This window comes from Tyto alba, unplaced genomic scaffold (assembly GCF_018691265.1).
Source record: "Tyto alba isolate M040663 unplaced genomic scaffold, T.alba_DEE_v4.0 Super-Scaffold_5, whole genome shotgun sequence".
Taxonomy (NCBI): Eukaryota; Metazoa; Chordata; class Aves; order Strigiformes; family Tytonidae; genus Tyto; species Tyto alba.
The window spans coordinates 2629305-2640382 of record NW_024881326.1 but is presented as its reverse complement, the minus strand read 5'-3'; the positions used below and the strand labels follow the sequence as shown (position 1 = coordinate 2640382).

At 50.6% G+C, this 11078-nt stretch overlaps 1 protein-coding gene across 1 annotated transcript in view; it reads right to left on the bottom strand.

Moving 5' to 3' along the window:
• Positions 1-8140: 8140 nt before the first annotated feature.
• The window catches only part of SLC16A2 (solute carrier family 16 member 2), a 34749-nt gene continuing 31811 nt past the window's right edge, over positions 8141-11078 (bottom strand). The window contains exon 6 of the mRNA XM_032983394.2: positions 8141-10171. Within this exon, the coding sequence (XP_032839285.2) occupies positions 9951-10171 (221 nt within the window). The 3' untranslated portion in view covers positions 8141-9950. The remainder of the gene's footprint in view (positions 10172-11078) is intronic.

The following is an 11078-nucleotide window of genomic DNA, read 5'->3' as shown; positions in this document are numbered from 1 at the left end:
ACCCCGCTCTTGGGTGGAAGAGGTGCGTGCCAGAACGCTCGCTGGAGCCTGCGAGGGTGGCGAGGCGGGGGGGGACACAAACACACACACGCGGGGCCCCACCGGCATCCCACCCCGCGTGGGCTGTTCACACAACCCTGCCGAAAAAGCCCCCGAACCCTCCCCGTGTTTCCAATGCGGGATCGAGCGGGGCTGCAGGTGATTGGGAGAGACTTGTTTAGTGCATCTCTTTGTGCCAAAAAAAAAAAAAAAAAAAAAAAGAAAAGATAAAACAAGCATACCCTGAAGCCTCGGCCAGGATAAAGCACGCATAAGAGAACGGGTCCAAAAGCAATCAGCCCTTCTTGCAGCCCAGTGTGTTTCCCTGTTCCCATACCACCGGGCTGGGCTCAAGCTGCCTGCTCAGCATCGGCCCTGGTGTCAGTGACTCCCCGCCACCGGGACCACGGGGAGCCTGGGCTCTCCCCTCCCTCCCAGCCCCAAACACCTTCTTGTTCCCATTTTCCCTTCTCCTCCTTCTTTTCCACCCTCTGCTGTGCTGCGTCTGCCTTAGAGCTAAGCATATATATTTTTTTTTTTTTTTTTTCCCTTCCCTGCTTTGCCCTGCTGCCAGTATTAAGCGGTTTCCCATACTGCATGGAAAAAAAGCCCCTACAACCCAACCCGAAAGAAAATGCATGCCGAGCTCACCCCAGCTGCAGCCTCTGTGTTTTCCTTTCCTCTTTGGTGGCACATGCCAGTACCCGGGCATGGGTGCTGGGCACCCTGCTCTCAGGGCACCCTGCTCTCGGGGCACCCCGCTCCCGAGGCAGAGGGTCCTGTGATGCCTCGGCTTGATGCCTGAGCAAGAGTCCCGGCAGCCCTGCCGAGCGTGGGTGCGGCTGAACAGCCCCGGGAAGGGATCTTTTCCAAATTATTGCTTTAAATAACGACAGCAAAGCAATGGCTCTAGGAAAGATTTGTGTTTAGAGGCAGAGATGATTAAAAAACAGGCTCCTGCCGCTCGTCAGTGCATCCTTCAAGTCCTTCAGAGGCACTTGCAGGCAGGGTATTTTTTTTTTTTTTTTTTTTTTTTTTTTTAGGGATTATAATATTTAAGTTCTGCAAAAAGAAAACAGATGGAGAAGAAGACAATGAAAGAAAACAAGCCCAGCCCAGAGCCTGCGGGGAGAGGAGCAGAGGAGTGGCCAGGCACAGCACGGGCCCGTGGCCTCCAAATGCCCAGTAACTAATGCAGGCGGTCAGCCTCACCCAACGGCAGCATGGACACACTGCTCATACATATACGTGTGTGTATATATGTATAAATTGAAAAAACAGCTACTTTTAACTATAGACACCATATATGCCATTTGCATATATATATATATATATAAAAACCATAAGTAATTTATAACTATTAAACATTGACATGTGGTTCATATTTAATATATAAAACATACATGTAAATTTTGCATTTTGTAAGTACAAATGTAAACTATTATATATAACCAGCTTGTTTTAATCCACGGTATTTCCATTTTAATGTATGAATAGATACATAAATACTTAACTATTGTGTTATAGTAATGAAAACATCCTTTTGTTGTCGTTGCTGTTGTTTGGTTCGGTCTTTTCCAGTTTGCAGCTTTTCTATTGAAAAACCTCAGGATTTTGCTCTAATCCAAAGTCCTTTTTTGCCCCTCACTTCTTCAACTTTCCCTGTATTAAGGCCAGATCCAGCAGCCTGGCAGGACAGGGGGAGGCCGCTGCGGCTCCGTGCCCTGGGCTCAGCCAGCAGCGAGGCTGAGCGGGGATTCCCAGTGGGCCCATGCACAACCACACCTATGGAGATACATATAAATATATATATGTGTGCGTGTGTGTGTCTGTGTATGTATGTAGATATTTATTTATTTACAGAGAGCTCGTGGAGGTGAGCTGTGATGAGCTGATGCTCCTGGAGGGGCTGGCAGGCAGGGGCTCCCCCCCATTGCCTCTCTGGGTCTCCCCGTGGGTGTGCAGCCCACTTTTATCACACACCCCAGCATCCTCTCCAGTCCCCTCCCAAATCTGCAGCCATTCCCAAGAAGATCGTCGTATTACTAGGCTAGCATGCATTTTTTTGCTACCTGTAGATGAAGCACCATGAGCCCCACATGTCTGCGTGGTGCTTTCCAATTTCAGGAATGGGATGCAGCATTACCTCTGCTTGCTCTGTCCCTGCATGCACAGCACGAAGTCCTCTGGAGGAGCTCGTTGCTGTAGTTTCATTCCCTTTGAATCTCTATTTACCATCTCTTATCTCCTGGAGGGTTTTTTTAAGATACTATTTGCAGTAAATATCTCCAACTTGAAAAAGAGTTGAAATGCACATTAAAAAAAAAAACAACCGAGCTATATAAAATTATGTATATGTCAGCTTTCATCTAATGTCAATTAAAGCACCTAGCATAAACAAATCATTAATATAAAAGCCTTGTTCTCAATCTCTCACAGCCACTGTAACCTCACTTATGAATAATCATCCCTGGTCCTTCTCAACCTAAACCCTCCCATAACTGCTCTTATTGACAAAAAAGATTAGCTCTCCCGTGATCAGCACTAATACCTGGAAGGCCTCACCGTGCCCCCGAATGGCTGCCAAAAGGAAAAAAATAATACTACTAATAATAATTTTTAAAAATCCCTCGTGCTGTCCCTGTGCGAGAGCCTCCACGGAGCAAAGACGCCGGCGAGCCGCAGCCCCCTGAAGATGCTGACTGATAAAATCCAGGCCCAGGGGACTAGAGGGGAAACCCACCTGGGTCTCTGTGGGCTCACCCCAAGGACTGACGCTATTTTGGGCACCAAGGTGCTCTCAGGGATTTCTTTCTTTCTTATTTTTAGTTTTCGATGCCCCAGGTGGGACAAGGACCATCTTCCACGCGCCGACACCACCTCCAGCTTTCACCCTTCTGCATCACACCAGGAACTTCTTCTCCCTCGTCAGGTACCAGGATCTTGGCACAGCCTTTCCTTAAGGTGTCTGAAACACTTAATAAAAATAATTCCCATATTAAAATGCCACCTCTCCAGCCCCTTTTCTTTTGGCATCCTGAGCAGGCGCTGGGCAGAGGGTCGGCAGCAGCCGGGAAAGCTGTCAGGGGACCAGTGCCCATAACTGGCCACGGTGAGAAACAAGCTGGCAAGACACAGGCACGGACCCCTTTTCTTTTTAAACTGGCTTTATTCTACACAATTTTTTTTTTTTTTAAACAACATTCATAAAACATTAATTACAAAAATGTGCTAATATGGGGTAAGTTTTTTTCTTTTGTATACCAACAATCAGAAATTCACATTTTGAAAGGATAGTCATACTTTTAAGACACACATTCAAATACTTTACTTCCAGATACAAAATTTTAAGGGAATATAAATCGTTTACAAGGAGATGTCGTAAAAAAAAAAAAAAAAAGGATTAATTTTAGACTTCAGGGTCTGACTTCTGCATCGAATTGAGTGGCTGCTTTCAGGCCACAGGCTCTGCCGCTCTGCCCAGGGTGCCCAGCAGCCCCAAGCACCTTGCAGGACCCGGTCTGGAGCCACACACGGCTCCTGCTGAGCCAGAGCTGGGAACACAGTGAAAAAAAAAAAACAAAACCAAAACGGGGTTGCTACCGATGGTGCTCGCAGCCTTTTAGTGAGTCTTTCTAATGGGTACAGACACCACGAGGGTGAGCGTTACCAGCACATTGGCAGGGCAAAGCAATGTATCCCACCCCGAAAAACCCATGGGCAGGATTTTTTCCATCAGCGATGGAGTTAATGCCGACCGTGACAGCCCTGGAGAGCAGCAGGGCTGGAGAAAGGCATGGCACCAGGATCCACTAACTGGGGCGGGATGGCAGCAGGCTGGGAGGGCCCGCTTTAAAAACAAGACTTCTCATTAATTACCCGAAATGGCAAAAATTCAAGCCTCTGCCCCAGGGCTCTTCTGTGGAGTAGGCTCCAAAAATCCACCCATCCAAAAGCAAATATTTGGCTTCATCCTGATGGATTTCAGGGCAAGGGGAGGGAGAGCAGGGTAATTTCCTAATTGCCCTCGGCCTCCCCAAAAAAGTCCTGTCTCTGGCTTTAATGGGTTCAAATGACTGAAACAGGATATGCTGGGAAAGTTCAGGCCTCGAGAAGTCGTGCTCTTTCCTGAAATGGTTTGATTGAATGCACTCGGCAGCCAAAAACCCAACTGCATTCAGGCAATCTGGCCGTCACCGAGCATCGAGGCTACGCAAAATCCTGTTCCAGTAAACAACTCATCTTACACGCCACGATTAAAAATGTTCAAAAAAAAAAAAAAAAAAAAAAAAAAGCTTCATTCCTTAGTAAAATAGACACTAAGTCTTGCCTCTAATGCTACAGTTAAGAGCTACGCTTGCCTTGTGGGTTGGAGGTGGATGTAGGGTGAGCGTTGGGAAGTATGTTACAAAAAGAGGAGACACTTTGGAGGTACAGAACCTCCTTCCAAAGCCATGATTTGCAGAAAACTGGAGGGACCGTGTGTCTTTTCTCTCCTGCCTTGCCTCTGCCAGGAGTGGGGAGCCAAGCCCCATGCCCTCAATCAGCGGTGCCGGTGTTTTGCTTGGCTGTGGTGGGAAGAGGAGGCACTGAGGGGGGGGGTGGGGGGAGACAGTCGCAGTGTCCGTCCTTGGAGGGAGCACTAAGGACAGTGCAACGTCTGCAAAAATAACACAACAAAACCCCCCTGGAAGGGGTTGTGCAGGACGAGGCTGCCAAAGCCCAGCGATAACCTCGCTGTCACCAGGACTAAAGTCCGTGCCCAGCTGATAAAGCACCCTGCTCACCCCCCCCGGCCACGGGGACAGTCACCCCCGCAGCCACCCCCGGGGCTCAGCCGCAAAGCCCGCTCAGAGCTGCACAGGGATGGCAGCTCCCTCCATCCCCACGGCTCCTTTCCTGCCAAGGGCTTTCGAAAAGAAGGGAAACAGCTCTATTTTGGTTCGTTGCTTGCCGATGAAGCCCCTCTACAGTGCCAGCTCCATCCCTGCCCGGCGTTACGCGCAGGACGTTGGAGGAATATTTAAGGAGCGCTTGCCAATCACAGCGTTCTCCCCAGAGGTTACAAGGGCGGCCGAGATTTAAACAAAAGCACCCAAAAGAGCTGCCCGAGTGCGGGATTTTGCGGCAGAAAGGCAGCGGGTCCGGCGGCAGGAGGGGGCCGCCCCACTTGCCTTGGCAAAGGGACCAGGGCTTTCAAAGTCATTCCAGTTTTCTGCTTCCAGCTGGATAAGGAGCAGCACGCTCCGCCAGCGTGAAAATTATTGAAGCTACAATAACCAAGGTAACCCCCAAACAAAACCGTTGGGTACAGAGGCACGTGAAAGCCGGGTAATGGTTTGCAGTGAAGGATGGAAGGACAGCAATGGTGTCAGCTGGATTTGTCCCACTCTGTGGCCAGAGGATTTGGTCCAAGTTCACCTTCAGGCAGGCGAGGAGGACCGTATGGCCACACATAGATGCAGATGTCAGCCAGGCTGAAAACCCACCCTCAGCCTCCCAAGATGCTGAACCGGAGTGATCTGAGCAAGCATAAATGAGACCCTCAGCACCAAATCAGACTGCCCAGAGCAAATCGCTCTTAGCACCAATGTACCAATGCCAGAAGAGGTCCTCTATCGCCGTGCAAAATGCTCCTGTGGCACTGTCACGCACGGAAGAGCAGGAATGTCCTTGCCCAGCTGCAGGCAACCTCTCTCTCCCAGCTCCTCCAGACCAGGCAGCTCAGCCCGGAGGGTTAAGAAGCTCTTCAACTGCTCGCAGCCCCAAACCACAATGCTGGTGAGAGGCAGAGCCAAAACATCTTGAAACTGGGGGTCCCCAAGCCCCATGGTACCGCAGCAGACCTGAAAAAGCCCTCAAGCTTTGATGGCAATTAGGATGTGGCCTTCCCACAGCAGGGAAATGTTAGGAAACCTCAACCCCAACCAGTGAGTGGCCAGAATTTGTTAAATTTAAGCTATGTGACTTACAGACGTGTATTTCCCTGGCCGCAGGACCTCAGGGCAGGGCACGCTGCAATGAAGCACCTCCTGCAGATGGTTCTAGCTTTGTTTCACAACTCAAAAAAGCTCTAAGCCATGAATCGTGGCACTTCCCAGGCAGTTCCCCCTGCCCTGCCAGCCATCCCATCACCGGGGCAGCCCCGAAAGGCTGAAAACACAACCACCACCCGTCCTGAGCCCTTCCAGCTTGGCTGTCCCGCTCCATCCCTCAGCCAGAGTGAGAGGAGTTAAACCCGGCGCCTCGCTCTGCAGCAGCAACAACAACAAAAAAAAAAAAAAAAAAAAAAAGAAAAGAAAAGAAAAGAAGAAAAGACAACAACTTGGTTTTGAACACCCTCAAGCTAAAGATTTAGAAAGACAGCCCCAGCCAAGCCCGGAGCAGAGCGCTGCTGGGACACGTCCCGCGCTTGCTGTACACTTACATAAGGCTACGCGCGTGCCTGCAGCTCCCCAAACACCTCGGGCATGGAGCAAAGCTGCTCCCTCCCTGCTCCCTTCCACCTTCTTCTCACCCGTGGGGTTTGACCTGTTCCCGTGCCTTCGCTGGCTCCCAAAAATGGCCGAGCATCGGGCTCCACCGTCCCCTCCTGGAGCAAGGGAGTAGGGCAGGAATCACAGCCCGGCACTCGCAGGAGGGGAGTAGTTTGTTTTGTTTTGGGTTTTTTATTAGAAAACGGAGTAAAAGGTAGTTTTTGCTGTGAACGCTGCCTCCCATTCAGCCCTCACGTGCCCAGAGGAGGACATGGATGTGCTGAGCTAGGATAAGCAGATCCTGATGGGAAGAAACAGGAGGGGTTTTAGGATGAAGCTTTTTGCAATAGGTAGGGACCTATTTGGTGTCACAGCATCAGACTACAACAGGCTAAAAGGATGTTTCGGAGACCAATGCAATCTCTCCCGGTTTATAGCTGCTCAGATCGCCACAATCCCACCTCTCACGTGCCACGAGTCTGCAAAAATTCTTGCAAGCTTCCTCATAACTCAGGGGACAAACTTAACAAACAGCAGCAGCATTTAGCTGACAAACAAACCCCAAAAATACTCCCCTTCGTGTCGACAGACTACTCCAAACTTTGCCCTTCCCGTTCCCATCTGTGTTTGCAGGCGAGGAGAACCTTTCATTGCTGTTGCTCCAACATGCCTTCCCCGCTGCAGAATTTGCCCTCATCTTGACCACGAGCAGGATCTCAACCAGACAAAGATGCTGAGAGTGGGTTTGGGAGGCTGGTACCAGACACTGGTCTGCAGTAGGATAGGGGGGCAGATTCCTTCAGCCAAACTTGGGTGGCCCATGAATGCACCTTGTCACTCAAAATGTCCTAGAGGGTTGATAATAAGAGCTGTGGGCAAAGAGCAGAATTTAGAGGGGGGGGATGAATGTGGGTACCACCATCCCCCCTGGGAAGAGCGCTGGCTCCCGGCTGACACAGAGCTGGGCTGATGCTGCAGCAGCGTTAAGCACCCGTTGCACCGAATTCAGGCTCCTGCTGGGGCAAAGACCTTTGCAGGCAGGCGGAGCATTTAAGGCAAGTGGAAATCTGTAGAAATTTGGGATTTGAACCATAAATTGCCTTATGAGCCAGAGAGGTTTTACCGCAACAAAGTCTCATGCAAAGCTGGGTGCAGTCATTGGTGAGCTCTGCTGAGCAGCCGCTCGCTCAGGCCAGATGTGGGTTTGAGGCAGCTCTGCTCATCCTCTTGTTGGTCTGAAGAAGCTACTTCTTGAATTTAAATCCCTCATAAGCTCTCCTTCGGGGGGCATTAAGCTCAAAAATATGATTTAAAGAACTTCATCTAGCTCTGATGTGAATAAATGCCCCGAAAGTCACCAAAGGAGTTACGATGCAACGGATTTCTTTCCTTCAGCTGTCAGACGGTTTGAAGATGCCCCACTGCCAACGGTCCCACTTGAAAAGCATCACTTTAATGCCCTGCCCTAGGCTAAGCCTGGTAGATCCCACTGGCACGGGAGCAAGGGCACCGTGGCTCGGCTCCTGCTGCCTCCTGCCGCTTCCTAACCCAAGCGATGGGTCAGCGGAGCCATAGCAGACGATGCAATATGGGCAGGGAAGGGTCATAACAGTCACAGAAAAGCGTAGCGAAGGAAGGGACAAACGGACATCTCGTTTTATAGTCATAAACAGACACGTCACAACACGCCAGTTAATTTTCCAGCTCGTTACGGGGACAGAAGGGCCACAAGACCACAAGACCATATAATGCATTAGCCTACGTGGATTAAAAACAGGGCCAGAGGGGCATGCAGGATCCTGAGCCTATATACAAAGGTCCCACCGCTGCCCGCAGGAGGGTCCTCCACTGAAACCAAGTTTCCACAGCAAAGCCTTGTCTTGGTGTTACAAACCCCCACACTCACCCAGGGACTGAGGGATGATTCCCATGGCACCATGTCCCTCGTTAGGCTTCTCATTCTTTAATGGCAGGTGAATAAAAGGAAAAATCCAATGAAGGATGGTTTTGCAGCCAGGAGAAGTACGAGCTTTGTTTCTTGCTTATTATTCCCAGGAAAATGTACCCCGGTCCCAGTCAGCACCTCGGTCACATGGGGACCCACTGGGGCAGGAGGACTTCTCTTGCTCTGTGCCACGCTCGTTAGCAATGCCTGGAGATGATGAATTTCTACATGAGGCTGAGCTCTGCCTGCGCTCTGTGTGGTGGGTACCCATGGGCTGTGCTATTTTCTTGAGCTCTCGCCCCCTCTCCCCTCTGGGGACAGCACTGCCCCTGCACGGCAACGCACGGGCTACGAGTTAAACGCCGCCAGAGCTTTTAAACCTTTTGGAAACACCGAGCTTCCCCTGCCAACACTGACTTGTGGTTATTGCTGCATAATACACAACTAGCCCCCCCCACACACCAAAAAAAAAAGAGCGGTGGCACCCTGCGCCCCGAGCCGGCTGCATCCCCACATCCCTGGGCGCAGGGATGCTCCTCCCGGCACGGAGCGAACCCATGGCACGCGGGGCTCTGTCCCAACCCTGCGTGCCTTGACGCCTCCAAAGTGCCCGTCTCGGCGGCTTGCCCACGGTTCGCCCGCCATGGGCTGCGCTGGGAGCTGCCCCTCTCTTTTGCACGTCAAAAAGCCCAATCATTGGGCGCCGGGCGAGAAAACGGAGGCAGAAAGTGGCCGAGGGGACGTGCTGGTCTTGTCCACGCGTTTTTAAGGCATATTTTGCAGGAAGGGGGTGCTGCGTGAGGCTCCGTTCGAGGAGGGCGGCAGGACTGGAGCTGGCCGAGCTCCCCATCGTCCCAGCTGCAGCTCCCTGGGTGTGTGGGAGAGCAGCGGAAAAGGAGGAGAGAAGAAGATTAAAGCGGGACTCGCCGACCATTTATTTGGTTTGTGCATTGGACTAAAGCAGCATTTCCTCCTTCAGATCTGCTGGCTCCAAAACAGCCTCTGGTGTCGGACGGGAAGGGGGCTGTCTCGGACGTGACACCCAAGTGACACCAGAGGAGAAGGATGGACCGCTGCAAGGTTCAACAAGCTCCATCTGTGGCCTGCTTTAAAAAGGCATTTATTAGCTGTAAACCTCTGTTGTGACGTATAGAAAACCAGGGAGCGGGGCGGGAGATCAATCAAGTTTGAATCCTGGTGAGAGTTCTCCTTAGAAAAATGGTTAGAGGGGGGGAAAAAAAAAAAAAAAAAAAAAAAAAAAAAAGAGAGAAAACCAAACCAAAAAGGCGGCTTTGAAATCAAAACTGTCCCAAAAAAAGAGCGTTTCTGCTAGTTAAAAGCCTTTAACTAGAAGAACTTTTTATGTTCTTTCCTTAACAAACATAGTGCATCGGCGATCAGTGAGAATTACGGTCCGTCTAGAAAAGGGCCTGTGCTTGGGCTCTGGAGGGGCTGCTGGTGGCGACAGGGAGTGTCGGGGAGCGGAGGGTTTACATGTGTGCTTCGGAGGCAGGACAGCCCGGCAGCAGCTCCCCGTTCACCACCGCCTCCGACACCAGCATCTTGTCTTTGCCTGAATCCAGACGTTGCTTCTTCAGCATCCTCTGATGGACCAGCGGGACGACGGAGAGCACCAAGCCGCCGATGATGGGGGGGACTCCGGCAAAATAAAAGGCTGCGTCGTAATTCCCAAAATAATCATTGAGGTATCCTGAAAGAGAAGAACAAAGGCTGTTGTAGCCACGTCAGTTTAATGACCGACTCATCTCCTCCCTCGAGAGAGAGCTGCAGCTTGCTTCAACCACCAGCTTTGGGGAGATTTGGGTTTTTAAAACAGTCTTTTTTTTTTTTTTTTTTCCCCATTGCATTCCTTGGAGCTTTTATGCCCTGGATTAAAGGATGTACGCGGCCAACCTTGTATAGCAAGGAAGCCAAGAAGGAAAGCCTCAGCCATCCCTCCTACTTAATCAGAGCTGGACGCAATCACCCACATCCCAAACAATCCCAAATGCAAGCTGAGACAGTGTTAAACAACTAAACATTTCGGGTGGCTCTTCCTAGCGTCTTGCCAGCTAGGAGGTAATAGGAAAAGTGGGCAGGGACTGTTCCTCTGCAGATTGCCTCCGTCTGGAAGCCCTGCTTTGCTTACAAATATTTCATCTACAAGGGGATGTCAGCTAAAAAATACATGTTGCAAGTCACAAACAATAACCGATCCCTTAAAAACCAATGAAGTTCTGCACTTGTTAGTTCAGCAAGTTCTGACACAGCCAGGCATCCTTGGCGAATAACGTGTTGCCATTCATCAGCACTGGAAAATCCCTCTGAGTTTTCTCTTGCGTAGACACTTGCCTGAGGTTTACATCCATGACATGAGCCCCTTCACCCAGCCCTGTGCCTCGCAAGCCCGATGCAGGGGGTCCTGCAGCAGCACCCCAACAGCGAGACATCTGCAACCCATCATGTTCCTTCACGAGGGCGTTAAACTGAATTTTGTTGCCAGAAGCAGAAAGATCAGAGGTGCTTATACAGCTTTAGCTTAGCAATTGCTGATGCAGACATTTTGCCGTTCAAGGGCCAGCTTTGGCAAAGTGATAGCTGTTAAGGATGTTGTGGTT